The 24,000-nt window shown below is 54.5% G+C and overlaps 2 protein-coding genes across 6 annotated transcripts; one reads left to right on the top strand and one right to left on the bottom strand.

The window, feature by feature from the left end:
- Nucleotides 1-5,085: 5,085 nt before the first annotated feature.
- Nucleotides 5,086-18,755, bottom strand: ALDH16A1 (aldehyde dehydrogenase 16 family member A1). Of its 2 annotated transcripts, none has more exons than XM_073886606.1 (17): nt 18,623-18,755; nt 13,590-13,692; nt 13,070-13,196; nt 12,320-12,498; nt 12,156-12,233; nt 11,592-11,749; nt 11,329-11,481; nt 10,679-10,864; nt 10,369-10,452; nt 10,021-10,157; nt 9,736-9,841; nt 9,528-9,658; nt 9,057-9,224; nt 8,560-8,761; nt 6,357-6,542; nt 5,931-6,053; nt 5,086-5,368 (listed from the first exon to the last, which is right to left on the bottom strand). In XM_073886606.1, exons 1-17 carry the CDS (start codon nt 18,710-18,712, stop codon nt 5,207-5,209), a joined length of 2,373 nt encoding a protein of 790 aa, XP_073742707.1. In that variant the 5' UTR covers nt 18,713-18,755; the 3' UTR covers nt 5,086-5,206. The 2 variants fall into 2 exon arrangements, with proteins under 2 accessions (XP_073742707.1, XP_025705846.1); XM_025850061.2 differs by having other exon boundaries at nt 11,568-11,749.
- On the top strand, nt 18,510-23,730 carry PIH1D1 (PIH1 domain containing 1). Of its 4 annotated transcripts, none has more exons than XM_025850064.2 (10): nt 18,510-18,651; nt 19,663-19,756; nt 20,098-20,164; nt 20,575-20,754; nt 21,905-21,966; nt 22,054-22,135; nt 22,589-22,718; nt 22,930-23,005; nt 23,359-23,502; nt 23,606-23,730. In XM_025850064.2, exons 2-10 carry the CDS (start codon nt 19,667-19,669, stop codon nt 23,645-23,647), a joined length of 873 nt encoding a protein of 290 aa, XP_025705849.1. In that variant the 5' UTR covers nt 18,510-18,651; nt 19,663-19,666; the 3' UTR covers nt 23,648-23,730. The 4 variants fall into 4 exon arrangements, with proteins under 4 accessions (XP_025705849.1, XP_073742708.1, XP_025705848.1 ...); XM_073886607.1 differs by having other exon boundaries at nt 18,643-18,773; XM_025850063.2 differs by lacking the exon at nt 18,510-18,651 and adding an exon at nt 18,912-19,106.
- Nucleotides 23,731-24,000: the final 270 nt, after the last annotated feature.

Genomic DNA, 24,000 nt, shown 5'->3' on the forward strand with positions numbered 1-24,000 from the left:
TTCCAAATAAGGTCACCACATTCATAGGTTCCAGGGGTGAGGACGGGGACGTATCTTTTGGGGGCTGGGTGACCACTCAAACCACTAAGTTCCCGCCAGGCTATTTCCTACCTCCGGGCCTTTGCACAGGCTGTCCCCTCTGCCTGGGATGCTCTCCATCCACATCAGATCCTCATGGTCCTTCAAGATTCAGTGCACTCACCCATCATCAGGGAGATGCAAATCACAACCACAATGAGATATCACCTCACACCAGTTAAGATGGCCATCATCAAAGAGACAGAAGTGTTGGGGTGCCTGGGTGGCTCAGTCAGTTAAGCGTCTGCTGGTGGGAATGTAAATTGGTACAGCCACTATGGAAAATGGTATGAAGTTTCATCAAAAAACATAAAGAAAATTGGGGCATCTGGGTGGCTCAGTCGGTTAAGCGTCTGCCTTCGGCTCAGGGCATGGTCCCAGGGTCCTGGGATCGAGTCCCACATCGGGCTCCTTGCTAAGCGGGGAGCCTGCTTCTCCTTCTGCCTGCCTCTGTCTCTCTCTCTCTCTGATAAATAAAATCTTTAAAAAAACATAAAGAAAGTAATAGAACTACCATATGATGCAGCAATCCCACTTCTGGATATTTGTCCCAAGGAAATGAAATCAGTCTCTCAAAGAGGTATCTCTTTGTTCACTGCAGCCTTATTCACAGTAGCAAGATCAGGCTTAAGTGTCCGCTGATGGATGGGTGAATGGAAGAAGGAAATGTGGTACGCACACAATAGGATATCATTCAGCCATAAAAGAAGGAAATCCTGCTGTTTGCAATGATATGGATACATCTGGAGGATGTGATGCTAAGTGAAATAAGCCAGACAGAGAAAGATGAATATCGTAAGGTATCACTTACACGTGGAATCTAAAAAAGTCAATTCACAGAACCAGAGACTAGAACGGTGGTTGCCAGGGGCTGGGGTGTGTGTGTGTGTGTGTGTGTGTGTGTGTGTGTGTGTGTGCGCATGCGCGTGCGTGTAGGGGAAATGGGGAGATGTTGGTCAAAAAGCACAAAGTTCTGAGGATCCAATGTATAGCATGGTGACTATAAATAACAATACTGTATTGGGGCGCCGGTGTGTCAGTTGGTTAAGCATCCAACTCTTGATTTTGGCTCAGGTCATGATCTCAGGGTCGTGAGACTGAGTCCTAGGTTGGGCTCCTCACTGAGCGTGGAGCCTGCTTGGGAGTCTCTCTCTCCATCTCCCTTTGCCCCTGCTCCCTCCCTCCCTCTCTCAAAAAAAAAATTTCTCTAAACAAAACAAAACAAAAATCAACACTGTATTTTATATATGAAATTTTCTAGAAGTTTGTCTTTGTTTTGCTTTTGGGTATATCTGAATTTTGTTTTCAGTTTGATTGAGCTAAGAGAGTGGATCTTAAGTGTTCTCATCATGCACAAAAAGGTAACTGTGAAGGGATGGATGTGTTCATTAACTTGATTATGGTAACTATTTTATAATATATAGGTATATTAAGTCATCACGTTTTGTACACTTAAAAATCATGTTGTACATCTAAAATATGTATAATCTTTGTCAATCATACCTTAATAAAGCTGGAAAAAACCCTCAACACCGATAGCACCTTCCTTGGGAAGGTAGCCACCACCCCTCTTTCCCTCCCTCACCCACACACACTCAAGTTGGGTAGGGTGCCATCTCTGGGTGCCCCGAGTGCCCTGAGCTGCTTCTGTTATTATAGTACATGTCGCCTTAGCTTATGTCTGTCTTCCAGCCAAAGCTGAGCCTACCTCTCCTCTGCTCACACACCTTCTGTGGCTCCCTATTGCCCTTAGGACAAATTTCCAGCCCTTCTGCCCCCACCTGGCCCACTTTCTCTTTAACTCCTCCCTTTCCCCCCAACCAAAACCCTTGATAAGATCCTCGATCATCAGCTACAAATCCAGCCTGGCACGAGGCCTCCTCTGGGTCCCCCAATGTCCTGTGTCCCCTCCATAGTTGCACAGATTATGGGTCTCCCTGGCACAGGCTGGGGGCTTGTTGCAATGCTTCCAGCTGTGCCCTGCCCGGGCCAGGCATGCAAGAGGACCCAGGGGATATGTCTTGTTGCATCAGGCCTGGCAAGTGTCACTTGTGGCCCTGGCTGGGTCACTGCGGGAGCTTGGCCAGCCCCTTATCCTCCCTAAGCCTCAATTTCTTCAACTCCAAACTGGGGGCTGAGGTGGTAAATGAGAAAATATAAGGTCCCTTCCACATCTGTGCTTCTCTGAATCTCTTGCTTGGCCACCCCAACTGCAGGCAGTCCTTCCCTGCAGGAGTCCAGGACCCCACCTTGTGTGACTCAGGCATGGTCACATGACTCACTTTGGCCAATGAGAGTGACAGTGACAAGTGTCACTTCTGGGTGAGGATTAACGGGGTAGGGAGTGGATCTCTAATGGCAAAAGCCATGTTGAATCAGCGCTCCATCCGCCTAGGTCCCCGTGTGGCTCTGATGAACAGAGGGCCCCTGCCACCCACGATGGACAAGTAGTGTGAGCAAGAAATGAACTTTGTGAGGGGCGCCTGGGTGGCTCAGTCGTTAAGGGTCTGCCTTCGGCTCAGGTCATGGTCCCAGGGTCCTGGGATTGAGCCCCGCATCGGGCTCCCTGCTTGGTGGGAAGCCTGCTTCTCCCTCTCCCTCTCCCACTACTTGTGTTCCCTCTCTCGCTGTGTCTCTCTCTGTCAAATAAATAAAATCTTAAAAAAAAAAAAGAAATGAACTTTGTGGTTACCAACCACAGAGGTTTGAGGGTTGTTACTGCAGCAAAGCCTCACCCATCCTGTTATACCATCCATCTCTGCTCCCTGCCCTCTTTGCCTCACTTCGTGTTCAGCCTGGTTTAGCGCCCTTGTCCCACTGAACAGATGTTTCTCAGTTATCACTTGTTTTCAATCTGTCCCCTTGTGGTGGGCAGAATAATGGTCCCTCAAGACGTCCACTGGAACCTGTCAATGTTCTCTCACATGGTCAAAGGGCCTCTGCAGATATGACTTAATTATCTTGAGATGGGGAGATTATTGTGGGTTGAGTGGGTCCAGTGTCATCACAGAGGTGTTTGTAAGTGAAAGAGGGGGGCGAGAGGATCACAGTCAGAGCGATGCCATGAAAGACCTGAGTGGCCACCGCTGGCAATGAAGAGTGATGCAGGGGGGCGCCTGAGTGGCTCAGTCGTTAAGTGTCTGCCTTCAGCTCAGGTCATGGTCCTGGGGTCCTGAGATTGGGCCTGCATCCAGGCTCCCAGCTCAACAAGGAGCCTGCTTCTTCCTCTGTCCCTTTTGCTCCCTCCCCCCCCGCTGGCGCTCTCTCTCAAATAAATAAATTCTTAAAAAAAAAAAGAGTGGTGCAGGTCAAGTGCCACGGAAAGCAATTCTCCCCTTGGGCTCCAGATAGGAACGCAGCCCTGCTGACACCTTGATTTTCGCTCAGTAAGACCCATTTCGACGTCTGACGTCCAGGACTGAAAGATAATGCATTTGTGTTGTTTTACTTAAGCCACCAACTTTGTTATAGCAGCCACAGGAGCCTAATACACCTGTCGCCCGCCAGCACATCGGCTCCTGAACCCAGGCGGTCTTGCTCCCGGCTGCTTCCCCAGCACCTAGAACAGCGCCTCACTCACAGCGAGCGCTCAGTGGGTATGGTCTCCCCGACTGGACCGCTGCACAGGCCAGGAGCTCCGCCCCCCCCCCCCGCAGAGATGATTGGCTCAGAGGCAGAGGCCTGACCCAGGCTGGCCAATCAGATTTCCTCTCCCCCGAAGCAGCCACTTGGCCTCTGTTCCGGGCTGGGGGGTGTGTGCACCTGGCTGGCTGTTGCCTTTGGCTGGTTAAAGCAACAGCATTACTAGGAAGGACACTGAGGCCGCCCATGGAATCCTGCAGGGAACTGTCAAACCACAGACAGGAACTAGAGCCTTCCAGGGACTTTCCTCCGGCTCTCTCATTCTTGTCTTTCCTCTCCAAACGTCCAGATCCTGGGAGAGGTAATTATTCCGCCCAGCCTTAGTCAGATCCTGACAGGAGGCTGGCTGCCTATCCTCATTTGCCCCAGGACAGAATCAATCTCTAATGAACAGCGAACAGTCATAAAGCGTGTCCCGGGTACACATCGAATCAACCAGCCTGGTTGGAACTGTTAGTCCCATTTTACAGATGAGGAAACAGGCTCAGAGCAGTGAAGAAACTTTCCTAAAGTCACGTCGCTGAAAGAGGTGCAGGTAGGGATAGAGAACTCCAGAGATGGAGCGCCTGGCTGGCTCAGTCAGTGGAGCATCCGATTCGATCTTGGGGATATGAGTTCGAGCCCCACGTTGGGTATAGAGATTACAAAAGAAAAGAAAATTAAAGAAAAGCCCCAGAGATCAAAGAGAAAGAAAAAGCAAAGGAAGAAGGAAAGACCCCAGAAGTCACGTGCCTACAGAGAAAGAACCGGTCCTGGTTCTTGCCTGCTTTTGGGTTCTCAGGACCTAGGGCCCCTCAGATGCATGTCTTGCCCTATTTTCTGTAAGAGGTCTCTGTAGCCTTCCAGAAATTTCCCTCTTATCCTAAGCTAGTGTGAATGGCTTCCTGGCATCCAAAAGGATTCTAAAACAGGGATGTACTGGAGCCGCTCAGATTGGCTCATGGGAATGGACTGGTAAAAATTCAGGAATTCTATCAGCCTGTTTGTTGTTCACTCATCTGGAGCTGGAAACCTGACATGGTGGGAGCATTTACACCATGGGAATTGGCAAATGTTACTTACCAGGGCCTTTATTTTATTCCAGAGAGCCATTGTGCTTTATTTTATACCAGCACACCACAGATCCTGAAACAACGCATTGGCAGAGAAAGTCAAAGAGCGAGAGCCTCAGGATGGAGAAGACCAGGGGGGGGAACAAGAGGCCCTGGGGCCCTGCCCGGGGTTTCTCAGAGTTCCCTTTATCTGTTTCACGAACACTGTGTTGTACTGGAGCCAGCCCACCTGGCTGCTGCGTCTCGGAACTCGGATGGCCTCAAGCAGACCAGAAGTTGCTACTCCCCCACTTCCTCCCCTCAGAAACACAGCCAAGGTTGGTCAGAGTTTATTGGAGGGCATGGGAGTCATAATAAAAGGAAGTTCCAGGCTTCTGGTGTCTGTCAGGGTCCATCTCTCCTCTGGCCAAGATGCAGCAGGTGGCACTTGAGCATCAGTCCCCCATGGGCAGCCACAGGGCCTTGGTCCGTGCTGCCCGCAGCCCCAGCTCTGCGCCTGCCCCCTTGGCCTCCTGATCCCAGGCCCGAGGGCAGCCCCGGTTCACCCACACCGGCTTCAGGTTTCCTGCTGAGGCCCACTCCACAAACTGGGAGCCCTGGCATGAGAAGAGGGGGATCAGCACTTCCATCAGCTTGGTCACCAAGCAGCTGTTTCCTTGGCCACAAGGACTATTACTGAGGGGCCTGCTGGCTTGACCTAGGCTCTGTTGCTACAAAGCTCAATCTGTAGTCGGCCGACCTTCCAGATGCTAAGGGAAACAAGGCTGACCTTTGTGTCTAGGGGATTTCCTCCCCATTAACAGCCCACGTTCAAAGGAATGGGGCCTGATGTTCTTGGTGACAAGGAGTTCCCGTTACCATCAGGAGGGTGGACTGCGGGCCTCTGGTTCTGCTACCAGGGTGTGGTCCTTAACAGCGGGTCATCCAGTGAGATGAGGTCTTGGGCCGGGTGGGATAGGAGGCCCTCCCTGCTTCGCTAAGGAGATCCCCTTCCTTAGCAACTGGGGATCTAAAGGGGCCGGATCTCAGAAACCGGTTGCCAAAGAGTCTCTCCCTCCCTAGCAACGGGAGCTCTAGGGGGCCCCGCCCTGATTCTAGAAAAGGACGAGGCTGTCGGTGAGGTTTGAGATGCTGGAGAGACAGCAAAGCAAAGGGTACCTGGGCAGATCCGAAGTACCACAGGGCCTGGACGTCCTGGTGCAAGGCCAGGCAGCGGGTCAGGTGGTCCCGGTCACCGGTCACCACATTCACCAGGCCGGCTGGCAACAAGGCGGCCATATCCTAAGGGACAGCAGAGAGGGTTGGGCAGGAAGGGCGTCAGAGACCCTGCAAGCAACAGGCTGGGTGAGCAGTGAGCATCTGGGGAGGACCCTTGGGGCTCCTGGAAGGAATGGGACCTGGGTCATGACTGGCCAACGCTCAAGGCCTGGACAGAATGGTCCCGGGGTCCATGAGCAGGGCAGGCTTGGACTGGGGGTGGGGGTGGGGGACTGGGGTTACCACGGTTACCGAGGGGGTGGGTCAAGTGCAGGCCCCGGGACACCTTCCATCCATCTTCTGGCCCCGGTGCTTTGGGAACTGTACCTGGCAGACCTCCAGGGCAGGGATGGGACAGGCCCCGCTGGGCACCATGACCACTGTGTTGCCGTGGGCCAGTGCGGCAGCCAGCAGGGACACGAAGGCAAGCAGGGGCCATTCGTCAGGGCACACAACGGCCAGCACGCCCAGCGGCTCTCGTAGCCGGAGCACGGGGCCCTTCAGCTCTGCCACCTGTGGGGACAGGCGGGCACAGGAGCCTCGTCATCTGCCCCTTTCCCCCTTCCCCCCGCTTCACTTCTCTATAACGACTCCAAAGAGGATTCATCGGGTGATAGTGCAGAGCAGACTCGAGCCAGACTGTTGGCTCTGCCACTCACCAGCCGTGTGACCTTGGATGTGACCGTACTTAACCTCTCTGGGCCTGTTTCCCATCTTTCAAACGAGGCTAATGATGCTTACCTCAGAGCTTTGTTGTTAAAATGAAATAAGTTACTATGTGTAGAGGGCTCAGAACCTGGCCGGTGGGTTTGTTTCTGCGTACGTGTGTGTTTAATTTTTTTAAACTTTACTGAATACAACTGACATTTACTAAACTGCATGCATTTTAAAGAGTACACTGATAATATTTTTTTTTTTTAAGTAACTGTACGCCCAACATGGGGCTTGAACACATGACCCTGAGATCAACAGTTTTATGCTCTACCAACTGAGCCAGACTGATGCCCCCAATTTGGTAGGCTTGGACATCTATATGTATCGGTGAAACCATCACCACAATCAAGATAATGAACTTCACTCCCCAAAATCTCCTTGTGCCCCTTCGTGATCCTTCCCACCTGACTCTAACTGAACCCTCTCTGTCCTCAACCACTGATCTGCTTCCGCTCACTATAGATTAGTTTGTATTTTCTAGAATTTTCTTTCTTTTTTTTTTTAAAGATTTATTTGAGAGAGAGAGAATGAGAGACAGAGAGCACGAGAGGGAAGAGGGTCAGAGGGAGAAGCAGACTCCCTGCTGAGCAGGGAGCCCGATGTGGGACTCGATCGCGGGACTTCGGGATCATGACCTGAGCGGAAGGCAGTTGCTTAACCAACTGAGCCACCCAGGCGCCCATTTCCTAGAATTTTCTAGATACAGAATCATATAGTCTCTGCTATTTTTTTTTTTTTTTAAGATTTTATTTATCCATTTGACAGAGAGACACAGTGAGAGAAGGAACACAAGCAGGGGGAGGGGGAGAGGGAGAAGCAGGTTTCCCGCGGAGCAGGGAGCCCGACGCGGGGCTCGATCCCAGGACCTCGGGATCATGACCCGAGCCGAAGGCAGACGCCTAACGACTGAGCCATCCAGGCGCCCCTCTGCTATTTTTTTTTTATTTGGTTTCTTTCACTCAGCATAGTCCTTTTGAGATTCATTCACGGAATAGCCTGTTCACTCCTGAACGCTGAGTAGGATTCTACTGTTTTGGGTGTAGCACACTTTGTTTATCTATTAACCTACCAAGGAATGTTTGGATGACTTCCACTTTTTATTTTATTTATTGTATTTATTTGTTTTAAAAATAAACTCCATGCCCAACATGCGGCTCAAACTCACTCCCCCGGAGTTCAAGAGTCACATGCGCTACTGACTGAGCCAGGCAGGCGCTTGCTAGATTGTTTCCAGTTTTCAGCTGCTATGAATAATGCTGCTATAAAATTTGGATGTAAATCCTTGTATGCATACATGCTTTTACTGTTCTCAGATTAAAACCTAGGAATTAGGGCGCCTGGGTGGCTCAGTTGGTTAAGCGACTGCCTTCGGCTCAGGTCATGATCCTGGAGTCCTAGGATCGAGTCCCGCATCGGACTCCCTGCTCAGCGGGGAGTCTGCTTCTCCCTCTGACCTTCCCCCCCTCTCATGTACTCTCTCTCTCATTCTCTCTCTCAAATAAATAAAAAATCTTTAAAAAAAAATAATAAATAAAATAAAACCTAGGAATTGGGGGCACCTGGGTGGCTCAGTTGATTGGACGTCTGACTCTTGGTTTAGGCTCAGGTCATGATCTCAGGGTCGTGAGACCCAGCCCCATGTCAGGCTCCATGCTCAGTACAGAGCCTGCTTGAGATTCTCTCCCCCTCTGCCCTCCCGCTCGTGTGCTCTCTCTCTCTCTCTCTCTCTTCCCAAGTCTGGCTCACTCCCAAATCCTTGCTCTAACCCCTACCCCAGGCTGTCCGAGCTGTCTGCCGGCCCAAAGAACCCTCTCACCTGCAAGACATGGCCTTGGGCCTGGGCACGGGCGCCCCATGCCCGAAGCTGCCTCGTACTCAGTTCTACCTCCACCTTGGCGTCCTTGAGCTCCATGCCGTGCCTCTCCAGCCTCGAGGCGAGGGCAGACTCCCGGCGCTCCAGGGCAGTTGCCAGGGCCCACAGCAGAGTTGCCCGGGCCCCTGGTGACTGGCCTACCCAGCTGTGTGTGTGGGGAGACACAGTACAAATTAGGGGTCAGCTTCCTGGTCCTGGCCCTTTCTAGATGTCCCTCCTCTGTTGGCAGCCCCTATGATGGGGCTCCAGGCCCCATGGCCCATCTGCCTGGGGAGGGGAGTAAGGGGGGTGACCCGAATCCCATCAGCCTTGGGAGCTCGGACTTCATAACCCACTGGTCCTCGGGACCCAGACCCCACACGCCATCAGCCCGTGGGGGTCTCAGACCACCCTCTCTAATGTCCCATGACCTCTGGGTTTTCCCACATGATTTCCCTTACCCGGAGACAGCCTGGTGAGCGGCCTCCACAGCCCCTCGGATATCCTTGGCTCCGCCCTCAGCCACATAGCCGTGGAGATTGCCTTGTGAATCCTTGATGGGTCTGGAGCTCCGGGCCCCAGGAGCTTGGAAACGGCCGCCGATGAAGAGCCCATAAGGGGTTGCTGGGCTGGAGCAGGGTGAGGCGTGGGGGTGGGTCCTGGGGCCAGGTCCACTCAGACCCCATGCTCCACCCCACTGAGCCTCTGGGAGGGCACAGTCCTTCATTTAGCAGAACTGAGACTCTCCTTAGGCATAGGGGCTGGGTGTGGAGCCACAAGACCCAGAATGCAATTCTGGGCAGCACCCAGGAACCCCTCAAGATAGCTCTAATGACCACCCCCCAGAGTCCACGGGGAGCCTGCCACAACTTTCCTTCTCCCCTTCCACACCCCCAGGGATTCTCACAGTTGCAGCCCCTGGGACAGCTCACCTGGGTCCTATTTCGGGCCCAGCTGGCAGGGTTGAAGGGACAGCAAGGCCAAAGGTGTCATAGTTCAGATTCTCAGAGAAGTAAGACAGCCGGGCGGGGGTCCCTGAGGGCCGCAGATACTCATACAGACCCTGGAAGAGGAGCAGTGTCAAAAGGGCACAAGGTGGCTGAAGGGGGTGATGACGGGGCGGAGGAGGGGTGCACTCACGTCGGCGCCCCCGTGCCAGGAAGACCCACTCTCCTTGCAGCCACCCGTGGGCACTTCAGTGTTTCGCAGGCCGTGGGCATTGATCCAGACCGTGCCCACCTGGAGCCTGTGGGGAGAGAGGGGGACGTGGGCAAGAACGCAAAGTCGCAGGGGGCCGGGAGTCAGGGAGGTGCAGTGGGCAGAGACCTGGAGAGAGGGTGATGGAGGCCTCAAGACTGAGAGGAAGAGCAGAAGCTTGGGCCCCCCAACAGGCTGCCTCTTGTGCCCCAGTGGGTGCCGACTGACCCATAGCCCAGCTCCAGGGCCTGCCCTAGTCTCTCGCTCCACACACTGGCACTGGCTCCTCGGGGCGTCCCATTGGCAATGGCCAGGGCCTCCTTAGCTGTACGGAATGAGGAGGCCACGACCACGGGCCAGGGCACCTGGAAGGGGGGATGATGGAACTCAGGGGGCCTGGCCAGCTCCTCTCTCCAACATCCCAGCCATGAGGGGAGCAGCCTACAATAGTTAGCAGCCCCCAAACCCAGACCCAGGGGTCACCCCCCTGGGGCCTCTGCAGACGTAGTGTTGCTGCTCAGGTCTGGCTGCAGATGGGTGGACGGAATAGGATCTCCAGGGCCCTAGAGGGCTCACCTCTGCCTGGGCACATGGGGAAGCCGGGGGCAGGTCAGAGACCAAAGTTGGGGGGAAGAATGGGCTGTCACCAGCCTGGAAAACCTGAAGAGAAAGAAACAGATCAACAAGTTCACTTCTAGCCCCTCCTCCCTCAGACCCAGGAGTCCTCGCCCCCAGCTGCCTCCTCCCTCAGACTCAGGAGCCCAGGCCCAGTCTCCCCTCCCTCAGACCCAGGAGCCCAGGCCCAGTCTCCCCTCCCTCAGACCCAGGAGTCAGGTCTCCAGGCCTCTCCTCCCCTGGCACCCTGGAGGCTGTGCCCCTTGCTCACCTGTGCGCCCTGACTCCGGGCCTCATGCGCATAGTGCTGGGCCAGGTCACGTGCAGCAGCCCCTCGAGTCCCCATGTCCACGGCCCCATCCAGTCCTCGACCGCCCCGAAGCCGCGCCATCCGCTCCTGGAGCCGCCTCATCGTCTCGTCCCACACAGACTCCTGGATGAGGAGCCTGAGTCCCCCCTGTTAGGAAGAGGGATGTCAGGGCAGGCAAAGTCAGGGCCCGCCTTGAGTGGACAGGATCCCACAGAGGCCGGGACATGCGGACGTACATACACATATCAGAGGAGGGTCAAGGAGCAGCGGCTGGGAACCCTAGAGACCCACCAGGGCTCCACATCCAGGCAGGAGGTGAAGTTACAGAAGCTGGTGATTCAGAGTGGAGACAAAGGTTGGAAAACTAGGGACATGCACACTCAGAAAAGTGGAGAGAATCTTTAAGAACAAGAAACATGACCCCCTACAGAAACAGGACAGCGGGACGTGGAGATTCAGAAATCAGAGGTAACGAGGAGCCCCGCAGAGAGAGAACGTGAGACACAAAGAGCTGAAAATTACAATCGATGGAGAGACACGAGGCCCTGAGGTCTGGAGACGGACACGCACGACCCCCAGGACTTGGGGGCCCACGGGCCCACGGGCCTTACCGCGCTGCGGTCGGACCAGGCTGCATCCACGATGCCCTCCACGGCCGAGTCCACATCCGCCGCCTCCGTCAGCACCAGCAGCGACTCAGCCCCCAGTGCCAGGCCCAGCTCGGCACCCTTGCCTGCCAGGGTCCGCCGAAGGGCACGTCCTTCCTGCAGGACCCCCGCCAGATTCAGCCAAGAGAGGGGCCTTTCGGCCTCCCAGCCACATCCTGTCCCCCTCCCAACCTGAAAGATACCTCGACGGATCCACAGAAGGTCACCTTCTGGACTCTAGGATGGGAGGCCAGGACAGGCCCCAGGGAGGCAGGGCCACTGATCACATTGAGGATTCCTGGGAACGAGCCTAGCTCCCCTGCCAGTTGGGCCAGGAGGAGGGGCGTCGGGGAGGCTGGCGGCACAAGGACCACCACAGTGCAGCCTGGAAAAGGTGGGCGGCTCAAAAACCCTGGAGTCTGGGCCCCCAGCCCTCTTCTTCAGGCCCAGGGGTCCCAGCTCCTTCTTCCATCAGACCCAGGAGTTAAGACCCCCAGCCCCTTCCTCCCTCAAACCCAGGGGTCCAGGCCCCCCTGTCCCTGCTCCTTCAGACCCAGGGGTCCAGACCCCCAGGCCCTCCTCCCTCAGACCCAGGGGTCCAGACCCCCAGGCCCTCCTCCCTCAGACCCAGGGGTCCAGACCCCCAGGCCCTCCTCCTTCAGACCCAGGGGTCCAAGCCCTCAGGCCCTCTTCCCTCAGACCCAGGAGCCCAGGCCCAGTCCCTCCTCCCTCAGACCTAGGAGTCCAGGTCTCCCAGACCCCTCCTCCCTCAGACCCAGCCCAACAATTACCCACAGCCAGGGCAGGGCAAATCCTCCACATCATCTCAAGGAAGGAGAACATGGGTGACAAAATGAGACCGATTACTCCTGTAAGAACAAATAAAGGGACTGGGGCACGTACTGCTAGGTCATGAGGGAGGAAGGGGCTGGGGGCCAGGACTCCTGCTTCTCACCCATGGGCTCCCAGCCTGCCAGCTCCTCTTCCTGGGTGTACGCCTGGACAGCATGGTACTGGAGCAGCTGCTGGGCCAGTGGGACATCCCCGTCTCGAACCTCTCGTATGGCTCGCCCGGAAACCAGGGACTCCAGTGTCCACAGCAGCCGCTGGTGCTTCTGGATCATCTTGGCCAGTCTGCAGAGAAAGCCAGGGGGAGAGTCATTTCCCACTGCCCTTCAGTCACACAGTCCTGGGACACCCCCTACGTACTTGGACTACAACCCCTACGATCTCCTGGGGGCATCCCCATCATTTACCAGGGGTGGAGAGCCCCAAAGATTTATGGGAAATGTAGTCGGAGAACCACAAAACCGGAAAGGGCCATGTGAAGACTGTGGCCACCAGCGACCCCCAAAGGTGCTGCGAAATTCAAGCTGAACCTCTAATCTCAATTTTTCTTTTAGAAAATGGAAACTCTTGTCTCTAGTTGCCCCAAGAGTATGCTGGAAAATGGGCACTGGGGCCAGGAAAATGGAACCTCGATGAGCCCCAGGGCTATTCTGGGAAACAGCTTTCTCATCACCAGCCCCGGTGTATGGATTTTTTTAGCTGCTAAAGGCTCAAAGGCATGCGGGTCATAAGCCTTAGCTACAAGTAATTCAGCGACATATCGGGAAATGGAGTCTTTGTTCCAACAATCTCAAGTGGGATGCTGGGGGATGGAGTCCTTCCCCACCTCCCAAGGCCCACACCTCAACTGCGTCACCTGAGCAGGTGCTGAGCCCGAGAGGCTCCAGGGAGTCCACTCCAGTTCTCGAACGCAGTCCCTGCTGCCTCCACGGCCGCGGCCACATCCTCAGCCTGTGCCTGGAGGCAAGTGGCCAAGCTCTCTCCTGGGGAGATGAATGGAGGGACGCCAGACGGGAAGTGGGGGGAGCCCATGTCAGAACTGGAGGGGGCTAAGATTTCCAGAGCCCGGGCGCACCCCAAGGCAGGAAAGCTCGTCCCCAGCCCCGCTCTATTATAACCCTATTGGTCGTTGCTCTGGCTGTCTCCCATAATCAAAGAAGGGATCTTAGTAGAGTGACTTCAAGAAGCATTCACAGGGACTTGGAGTCATAATTAGGATGACTGCTAACAGGAAGAGCCAGCAATCCTGGTCTTCTTCCCCCACTGGCTACTCCCTGGCCTCAGGGTCCTGAGCAAAGGGAACGGGGTGCTGTTGTTGGTACAGCTGGGGGTATAGACGCCTCTCCCTACCCTAGCAGCTGGGGGACACCTCATACCTGTGATGGGATCCTGGCAAGGCACTGAGTTCCTGTGTTCTGGCTTTAACCACTTCCCGTTTACATAGTGACCCAAGTGTCGGTCCTGGGTGTCCAGCCAGGCCTGTGGGAGGTGAAGACAGTTTGGAATGGGGTCTGGGAGGCAGCTGGGGGAGGTCAATTCCTAACTAGAATCCTCTGGGAGAGGGACACCTGCACCCCTTTGCCCCCCCGCTAATTCTTCTCCTGTGTAGAAGGAAAATAACCCATAAACGTAAAATACATTATAACCTAAAACTCATCACGTTAACCATTTTCAAGTGTAGTACAATTCAACGGCATTTAGGACGTGCCATCATCACCACAGTCTCATTCCAGGGCATTTCCATCCCCCCCAAAGGAAACTTTGTACACATTAGGCAGTCACTCTCCCTTCCCCCTGCCCCTAGCCCCTGGCAACCACTAATCTGCTTCCTGTTTCTGTGGATTTGCCTACTCTGGATATTTCACAGAAACGGAACCTTACAATCTGTGACTTTTTTGGCTGGCTTCTTTCACCCAACATGCTGTTTTTGAGGTTCATCCAGTTGTAGCATGTATCAATACTCCATTCCTGGGGCACCTGGGTGGCTCAGTTGGTTAAGTATCTGACTTTTTTTTTTTTTTAACTTTATTACGTTATGTTGTCATCATACATTACATCACTAGTTTTCGATGTAGTGTTCCATGATTCATTGTTTGCATATGATACCCAGGGCTGCATTCAATACGTGCCCTCCTTAATACCCATCGCCGGGGGCTAACCCATCCCCCAACCCCCCAAGCATCCGACTCTTGATTTCGGCTCAGGTCATGATCTCAGGGTTGTGAGATCGAGCCCCGCATTGGGCTCCATGCTGGGCGTGGAGCCTGCTTAAGATTCTTTCTCCCTCAGCCCTTCCCCATCTTCTCTCTCTCTCTTAAAAAACAATAACAGCAAACCCCCCCTTTCCTTTTTTACAGCTATATAATATTCCAATGTCTGGATAGGCCACATTTCGTTTATCCATTTATCACTGGTGGATGCACATTCGGTTTGTTTCTGCCTTTTGGTTATTGTGAATAGTGCTGCTTAGAAGATGCATGTACAAGTTTTTGTTCGAACACCCATCTTTACTTCTAGGCATTTGCACCCAGGAGGGCAATTGCTGGGTCATATGACAACTCCACGAGTGACTTACGGAGGAACCGCCAAGCTGTTTTACATTCTCACCAGAGAGATATGTGAGGGCTGTCCTACTGACATTGCTTCTTTTTTTAAAAATTTGACAGAGCGTGCGAGCCAGCACAAGCAGGAGGAGCGGGAGCGGGAGAAGCAGACTCTCCGCTGAGCAGGGAGCCATTACTGGGGTTCGATCCCAGGACCCCGGGATCATGACCTGAGCCGAAGGCAGACGCTTAATCCACTGAGCCACCCAGGCGCCCCTGTCCTACTGACTTTGAAATGTGGCTTAATAAAACCCTTTCTCCTCCGTGGAGAAATGACCTCAGGTGAATTTCCTATTTCTCAAGACACCTGAGACAATTCAGCTGCATTACCAGGCAACAATGACTCCTGAATGGTCCACCGCACCTGATTGGGAAAACTGGGAACATGCCATAAGGATCCAATGGGAAGCCAGGGCATTGGGGCTTTCTGGATCGCTCTGCATTCCTGTGATTGGGTACATACCTTGTCACAACCCTGGAGGCAATGCCCATGACACTGTTCTCAGGCAGTATTGGGTTCTTTTTGGAAGGTGGGGCTTCTAAGCCAGGTGGCTCCCGCACCTGGCCGTGTGATGGCGTTCCCTCCCACCTCTGTGGTCGTCACTTCGGGGAGCAGTATGGACCCCCGCTGAAGACACAGGCCTGCCAAGCACAGCCTTATTTGACTGTGACATGTCTACCTGAGCCCAACGCAGAGCACACAGGCATTGCAAATGGGACTGAGTCTCTGGAGCTAGGATTTTGAATCTTGGCTCTGGTATTTATTGTGCAACCTCAGCCAGGGTGTTACAGTACTTTGGGCTTGGCTAAGCCATCTGGAAGATGGGGATAATCACAGCCCCTCTCTACTTCACAGGGCTGTGGTGAGGATTAAATGCTTCAATGCACATTATATACTCAGAACAGCCCTATGTAGGATTGCCTCTTAATCCCACTGCACCTCGTCCTCCACGTCTGCTCCATGTCTCTCTCCCTGGTCCTGTCTTCCTTAAATCCTGGCAAAATCCGAGACATGCTTCCCACTTTTTCCTTCTGCAACTGCTCTCTTCTTAGCATCTCAAAGCCACTTCTCCCGATTTTCCTATTACCCTGCCAACTGGCCCTTCTCCTTTTTCTTTGAAGTCAAATGGTGAGTCAGAAGTTTCCAATTCAAATACCCCCAGAGAAAGACACATTTTGGAAACAGTTGGGGGTGTATGAATATGAGCTGAACATTGGATGATATTAAATAATGACCACTGAGATGCCTGGGTGGCTCAGTGGGTTAAGCGTCTGCCTTCGGCTTAGGTCATGATCTCAGGGTCCTGGGGTCAAGTCCTGCCTCGGGCTGCCAGCTCAGTGGGAAGCCTGCTGCTCCCCCTGCTTGTGCTCTCTCTCTCACAAATAAATAAATAAAATCTAAAAAAAAAAGACCGCTAATGTGAAGTGTGAAAAGTGGCTAGGTGGGGGCGCCTGGGTGTCTCAGTCGTTTAAGTGTCTGACTCTTGATTTTGGCCCAGGGTTGTGAGATCGAGCCCCTTGTTGGGCTCCGTGCTGGGCGTGGAGACTGCTTGATTCTCTCTGCCCCTCCCCCTGCTTGCACACTTGCTCGAGCCCTCTCTCAAAAAAAAAAAAAAAAGGCTAGGTGGTTATGGGAATTCAAATATTTCTGGGAAGCTAACACGACATCTGGGATTTAAATCATTCCAGAAAAAAAGAGAAAACAACAGGAGACATTGGACCAAATGTTGGCGATTCCTGAAGCAGAGGGATAGGTAAGTAGCAGTATCAACGACTCCGTGGAAGTTTGCAAACTCCTCCCGCCCGAGAAAAACAAAACCCTAGGGCGCCTGGGTGGCTCAGTTGGTTAAGCGACTGCCTTCGGCTCAGGTCATGATCCTGGAGTCCCGGGATCGAGTCCCACATCAGGCTCCCTGCTCAGCGGGGAGTCTGCTTCTCCCTCTGACCCTCTTCCCTCTCGTGCTTTCTATCTCTCATTCTCTCTCTCTCAAATAAATAAATAAAATCTTAAAAAAAAAAAAAGAAAAGAAAAAGAAAACCCTAAAGGAATGTCCACAGGGTCCTGGCAAGTCATGTTAGTGTGAGAAGAGGGGCTGGTGGAGACTGGGAACTCATGACTTGCCTAAAAAGACAGCCACTATTGAATCCAGATGATTTTTGTCAGGGAATGTAAGGCAAACATTGCCAAATTTTGGGATTTTATTTTCAAAAGAAGCTGGAATCCTCCTGGGTGTTTACAGGGAATTAGTTGACCACTAATTCACATTTTCAAAAATAAAGTACAGGCCAAAGAAAACAGTTTGTTGGTCGAGTCTGGCCCACACATTGGAAGGTTGAGACCTTTGCTTGGGAGGCAGTGGGGTAACCACGGGCTGTGGAATCCGCGGGCTCAGGTTCAAATCTCAGCTTCACCTCTTTTAAACTGTGTTGACCATAGGAAACTTGCTTACCCCTTTCAGCCTCCGTGTGCTATCACTAAAATAATGACAATAATCCCCTCTCACAGCTGTTCTGGGGATTAAATGAGATCACACTGCACACAGAGAGCTCCCAATAAATATAAGCTATGATCACATTATTGCTATTTCAGTATATTCCATCTCTAGCCAACCTCCAAGTGTGGGCATTGTCTGTCCTCTGACCTAGATCCTCATTCCCACAGTTCAGCTATATTTCTACACTGGTGACTCCCAGGTCCCTGTCTCCAGACCTGAAGGCTTGAGCCCAGGTATCGTTTGACGCCTGCACAAGCCCAAGGCTGTCCCTGGGTCCCTCACACTCTCACCATGTGATAACCAAACTCAGGGTCTTTCCTCGAAACCCTAGTTCTCCTGGGATCACCACTGGTGGTGGTGGTGGGGGGGACAGACAGAGACAGCCTGACCCCAGACACTGCCTTGCCCCCTCAACTCCCACACCGTTCCTCCTGTATCTCTGCCTCTTCCCCTCCTATCCATCTATCCACTTCCACACCCCGCTCCAGGCTCTATTTTCATCTTCTTCCATTGTTCCAGCCTAAGCTTCTCCTTCCTGGCTGATCCCGGTGGGATCAGGAGAGCCCCATGGAAGGAGTTCTGAGGAGCCTAGGTAATGACAGAATATTCGAAGCACCCTACTTATTCACAGGAACCACAAGAGGTGGTCTGGGGGACCCCGAGGGATCACAGGAGCCTCATGAGGACTTGAAGAGACGCTGAAGAATTATGGGAGCCCCACGAGGGTGGTATTCTGAGGGGCTGTAGGTGATTTAAATTCTGAGCTATCCCGAGGTTCCCAAGCTCCCAGGAGCCCCGCAAGTATTGATGGGGGCCCTGAGGAACCACGGGAGGCCCCACAGGAGTTGAGGGGGTGGGATTCAGTGGGCCATGAGAGCCACAGAACGATGTCCTGAGGAATCACGGAAGTCCATGGCGAGTCTGAGGGTCTTTGGAAGATCAAGGGCGCCCCCACAGGAATTCCGAGTCCCTGGGGATCACGGGAGGTTCGGGGGGGGGACGCTGAAAATCACAGGAGCCCCTCCGGGGGCTCGGAGGTATCGGGGAAACACCGCCCCGAAGTTCGGCGCAAGGGGTACGAGAACTACTCCGAAACAAGGGCGGGGGGAGACTCAAGGGTTAAAGAAGCAGCGGCCGCAAAGGATCAAGGGAACGCCCTTCAAGGGTGGGTCCTAAAGGGGCTGCGTGAGTCACGGGAACCGAGAAGGGCGGAGCTGCTGAGCTGCCGCGGTGGATCACGGGAGTCGCGTGCCAAACGGGACCCGGAGGCCTGGGGAGGGGGATGGGCAGCGCCGAACGGCAGGCCCTCACCAGCGCGCATGCGTGGCTCTCAGGAACCGGTCCGTATTCCAGCGTGATGAAGATCTCTCGGGCGCTAGGCCTTTCGTGCGTCGCAGCCATCACCCGCCCGGGCTGCTTTCCACCCAGAAGTGCGGGGCGCTCTGCCCAGAGGCACCTTGAGGTCGAAGGGCAGCACCGCCCACTCCAGCGCAGGGGGCGGGGCTACGGGAGAGAGCGTAACCCCGCCTTGGACACGATGGCCTCGCCCAGATGCCCTAGCTGGAAATGTGATTTGGAGCATGCGCATTCCTCAGAGCGAGGCGGGCGGGCGGGGACGGGAAGAAAATGCGGTGTCTTGCAAATAGTTAGCATGGCTCCAGATTTAGAAGGGTGACCGTATTGGTGTATCTTCTCTCCACTCTGTTCATACTGAGGGCAGGAAGTTCAGCTTTTAGCCCGAAGTAAATTTACTAGAGAATCGAATCGAGCTCTGGGACGAAGCGGTAGTTCAGAGGTCAGAAGGGAGTCTTTTTAGGATGGACGTTGAAATTAAGGTTTTGAAAGTGTGCCAGCCTGGGCTGTCCAGTAGCTTGGCCAGATGTGGTCTGGAAAGAGAAGTATAGCTTTAATCGACACAGGAAGTGTGGCATTCAGAAATTAGGTTTAGGATTTAGTTTTGATTGGTTGGGGTGAGAGGCGTGGCTTCCGCTTTAGACTATGATTGGCCGGAACGTAGTGCGGTTGCCGGATTGGTGTCTGAGCGTTTGAGGTAGAAGGAAGCGTGGTCTGCTGAAGCCCTTGGTTACAGAGGTTGGAAGTGTGGCTGTCGTTTATATGTTTAGCTCATAGGACTTGGAGAGCATCTGGAACTGTTGGCTCCCAACAGAATGGACAACCGTATCTCGTCTGAGTGGAATTAAAGTCTCAGGCCAGATTCTTAGATTTTCATACAGGATAGTGGGCGTCAGGAGTCGGTTGTGGGTCCGGCAGCAGGCCCCACAGTTCGGATCCTGGCCAGGGTTTCCCCCCCTACGTCGGGGTTACTGAGGACGCCTAGGTCTTTTCCTCAGGGCCATGGCGGACTCGAAGCTGCTGGTGCCGGAGTTAAGCGAGGCAGAGAAGATGGGCGCTGAGACCGAGCGTTTTGAGGAGCTGCTGCTGCAGGTAAGGACTGACCCGCTCCCGGGTCCCTGGGTGTTCGGGGGATGTGTGTGTGTGCGCGCGCGGCACGCGCACGTGTGTATGCACGCCCGTGGGTGCTCAGAGATGGCACTACATTCGCAGAACGCACTACATGGAATTGTAGTTGCTTAACTCCCAAGTTTTCTAGGCTTTGGAAGAAATGCAGAGTGGGGTTGGGGTTGTTCTTAGGGGTCCTCAGAGGAGGAGAGAGACATAGTATGTCCTATTTTGTGCACATCTCATATGCATAAAATTCCTCGACGAATCTTTGAAGAACAAATGAGGGTCTGAGAGCACAGAGGTGGTTGTTTTCCTTCACACAGGCCTCCAAGGAGCTCCAGCAAGCCCAGACAAGCGGACCAGAATCTACACAGATCCAACCGCAACCTGGTGAGAAAGGCAGAAACCCAGAGAGAGGGGGATAGAGTCTTAGAGAGAGGTGGACAGAGACTGGGGGCAGGGGACACAGAGAGAGGAGGCAAGAGAGAGCACAATAATGGGGTACAGAGGCCTTGACAGGGGTTGTGACAGAGATCCAGAGAGAGCAGGGAAGGGACCAAGATCTAAAGAGAGGAGGGAGGAGGAGGACAGGCATGACTGGGGGACAGAGGCTCAAGGACAGAAAGAGATGCAGAGATCCCAGGGGATGGAGCGGGGAGCAGACCCAGAAAACAGAGGACTGATCAAGAGAAGGGGCCAAAGAGGGACAGATCAAGAGAAGAACTGAGACTGAAGAGGGGATAGCTGGAAACCCAGACGCATGCAGAGGCAGACACTCAGGACAAACCCATTTCCACCAGGTTTCTGCATAAAGACCAACTCACCCGAAGGGAAGGTGTTCATCAACATCTGTCACTCTCCTTCCATCCCTCCTCCGGCTGACGTGACTGAGGACGAGCTGCTTCAGATGCTGGAGGAAGACCAAGCCGGGTTTCGCATCCCCATGAGCCTGGGAGAACCGCATGCCGAACTGGATGCAAGTCAGTGCCCTCGGAGGACCCAGGGATCTAGCTCCCTGGGTCCTTTCTTCCCGAGGATCCAAGATCCAGGGCCCAGGACCCTCCTCCTTCAGGACCCAGAAATCTGGCCTTCCTGACCTTATCCTTTTCTCTGTGACATATGCCCAGCTTCCTGGGCCTCTAGTACCTGCTGCACAGGACAGTCCTGGTCCTGCCCACCTGGCCAGGCTGGACTTCTCCCTGCCCTACGCCATGGTGAGGGCGAGCTGGGCAGGTGTCCTCATTAGCTGGCCAGACCAGCGCTCACTCTTGTTCCTGTTTCCTTCCTCACCCTTCTTCCCCATCTCTCTCAGCTTTGTCTCACCTGTCTATTTTGAGTTTCTGACTCTGTATGCTTGTGTTTCAAATCACATGTGTCCCCTGAAGCCTCCTGGGACCAGGCTTTGGGCAGTGCCCTGGGGACTGATCATACCCAGAACTGGCCCTTGAGACACTCCTAGTCTTAGATTGAGGGTGGAGGGGACAGATGCGGTTTCAATATGGTATGATTTGTGCTGCTCTGATAGGGGCTCTTCACCCAAACTGAAGGGTCTGGGAAAGCTTCCTGGAGGAGGAGGTGTCAGATATAAGATGTGAAGGAACCAGAGGAGTTCATCAGGCCAAGACAGAGGAGAGGGTTCTAGGCGGAAGGGACAGAGGAGTCCAGAGGCTGCAGTGATGGAATTGGGTTGGTCAGTAATCAAGAGAGATTGGAAGAAATTTAAAGGGACCAGATCCCCCCAGTGACCAGAGGGACACTGGACTGGGTCCTAGAGTAACAGAGGAGTGAGCTTATCTCTAGGGGGGAGGGGCAGACCACACAGGGTCTTCAACGCCACGCGCCGGAAGGACACATACCTTCCTCTGGGGCGCTGGGGAGCCATGGGAGGGCTTTGTGCAGGGAAGGGGCGAGGTCAGCGCTGGGACGTGGTGGGAAAGGACCCGAGAGGAAGAGACGAGGCTGGCATGATTCCAGACTGGCAAGTGCGAGTCTTGAGCCCTTACTTTCTAATTGTCTCTGGGTCTCTCTGGTTCTTGCGGCTGCGGCCGTTATTGGTTTTGCCTTGTCTGTATCCGGCGGTGGGGGTTCCCTCGGAGCGCTGGGGGTCTCACCCTCTTTCTCTCCCCACAGAAGGCCAGGGTTGTACCGCCTACGACGTAGCGGTCAACAGCGACTTCTACCGGAGGATGCAGGTTGGGGGCGGGGCTGCGGGTGAGGCCTGGGCCGGGGCCTCTCCCTCCACCTGGAGCCCTCCCGCAGCCTCCCTCTCTCACTCCTAGAACAGCGATTTCTTGCGAGAGCTCGTGGTCACCATCGCCAGGGAGGGCCTTGAGGACAAATACAGTCTGCAGCTGAATCCAGGTGCGGGGCGGGACTAGAGGAGCCGGAGCAGCTTGCGGGCAGCCCTTGGGAAAGGTGGGGCTAGTGTGGGCAGGGATTTTCTTGGTCCCTAGGCTGTGGATTATAGGGAGAAGGCGAGGCTTCTCAAGGTTGGGGATGTGGGCGGGGCTGACCCAGAAACCAGATAAGGGCCGGGATCTGGATAGCCAGGAGGCGGAGCCAGGAGCATCTCCCGGGACAGATTTTTTGGAGGGGGCCGGGGTTGGGGGTGGTGGGGGGGTGGTGGATATACCCCGGGAAGGGCAGGACTAAGGTGGGCAGATTTCCTAAAGCCAAGCTTGGGGGTGTGGCCAGATCCCTGGCATCCTTGGAGGAGCGCGCCCTTTCCCCTGAGACTCTGGCTGTCATGACCCCTATGGAAGCAAAGGGAGCCCTGACCCATGCCACCTTTGACCCCGAGCTTCCTACCCGCAGAGTGGCGCATGTTGAAGAACCGGCCTTTCCTGGGCTCCATCTCCCAGCAAAATATCCGCTCCCAGCAGCGTCCTCGGATCCAGGAGCTGGGAAACCTGTATACTCCTGACTCCCTGAGACCTGAGGAATGGTGCGCCTTCCATGGGTTCTCTCTTTCACGTTTCTTCCTCCCCATAGGAAGCAGTGTCCTGGGGCTCTGGGAACCCAGAGAGGGGAGAAGCAGCACTCCCACCGAGAAGGCTCCCCGAGGCAGCAGGGCTCAGAGGCGGGAGGAAGGAAAGGATGAGCCCTGGCAAGGACCTGGTGGGCTCTCCTCAATTTTGGGTCTCGTTCCTCCCCAGCCGCGAGAAGCCTCACCTGAACCTTTGGCTGGAAGCCCCTGACCTCCTCCTGGCTGAAATTGACCTCCCTAAACTGGTGAGTGCATGCTTGAGCAGAGCTGGAGAAAGGTCTGGAAGGGTTGGGGTCTCTGAGGGGGAGTGAGCGGGGCTCATTGCCAGACCTGTGGGAGCCTGGTGAGTCCTGCCCCCTGACTGAGTACAGCGGCCTGCCATGGGTCCTTCGGGCCCACTTTGCGAGCTGTCCTGAGGGGGCTTGACTTTGTAAGTGCTCAGTCATGGGGACTTGTAATTACTGTCTCTCGTCTTTGTCCTGGAGGGTTAGACCCTTTCCATATGGTGTCCCAACACAGGAGGCTTTTCTCCCCGGTCCGCCTGATTATTGCCTTGTTGCTGGGAAGGGAAGGTGAGCTTACTTCACTATATTCTCAGGATGGAGCTCTGGGGCTGTCGCTGGAGATCGGGGAGAACCGCCTGGTGATGGGGGGCCCCCAGCAGCTGTACCATCTGGATGCCCATATCCCCCTGCGGATCAATTCCAAGGAGAGCAAGGCAGCCTTCCATCGGAAGAGAAAGGTACCTGGGGGGCTAGGGGGAGGTGTGCAGGGAAGCGGGGGGCCCCGGGGGGCCTGGACTCCTGGTCCTGAATCCTCATTCTGTTTTTTCTGTCTCTCCTCAGCAACTGATGGTGGCCATGCCCCTTCTGTCGGTGGCTTCTTGACTGGGTTTCTTTCTCTGTTTCCAGGTGGAGAGAAGAGGCTGGTGGGGGCTTCTCTGAAATTGAAATAAAAGATTTTTGCCTTTGTTCTGTGTCTGACTTAGGAGTGCAAGGGGCGTGGGAGGAAAGAGGGACATTGGACTGGGTCCTAGAGTCACAGCGAAGTCACTGCTCTAGCTTCGGCCTCAGCCCCTCCCCCTCCGGATCCTCTCCCCGGCCTCCTGGCCTCCAGTCTCTCCCCTCCTGTCCCACACTGTCCCAGAGCTGACCCTCCCCTCTCCTCTTCAGATCCCCTCCTTGGCTCCCCAGGGTCCCAGGAGAAGGTCCCAGCCCCTCAGCCTAGCACCCCAGGCCAT

This window comes from Callorhinus ursinus, unplaced genomic scaffold, assembly GCF_003265705.2.
Source record: "Callorhinus ursinus isolate GAN/ISIS: 27379988/994484 unplaced genomic scaffold, GSC_fseal_2.0 scaffold71, whole genome shotgun sequence".
Classification (NCBI taxonomy): domain Eukaryota; kingdom Metazoa; phylum Chordata; class Mammalia; order Carnivora; family Otariidae; genus Callorhinus; species Callorhinus ursinus.

Excerpts from the sequence above, each read along its gene's own strand:
- ALDH16A1 (XM_025850061.2), bottom strand. The coding sequence starts at position 18,712 with ATGGCTGCGACGCACGAAAGGCCTAGCGCCCGAGAGATCTTCATCACG. Across the intron at positions 8,762-9,056 it reads GCTCACCAGGCTGTCTCCGG|CTGGGTAGGCCAGTCACCAG; the intron begins GTAAGGGAAATC and ends CCACACACACAG. Across the intron at positions 6,543-8,559 it reads CCCAAGGCCATGTCTTGCAG|GTGGCAGAGCTGAAGGGCCC; the intron begins GTGAGAGGGTTC and ends CTGTCCCCACAG.
- PIH1D1 (XM_025850062.2), top strand. The coding sequence starts at position 18,963 with ATGGCTCCAGATTTAGAAGG. Across the intron at positions 20,165-20,574 it reads ACAGATCCAACCGCAACCTG|GTTTCTGCATAAAGACCAAC; the intron begins GTGAGAAAGGCA and ends CATTTCCACCAG. Across the intron at positions 23,503-23,605 it reads CCTTCCATCGGAAGAGAAAG|CAACTGATGGTGGCCATGCC; the intron begins GTACCTGGGGGG and ends GTCTCTCCTCAG.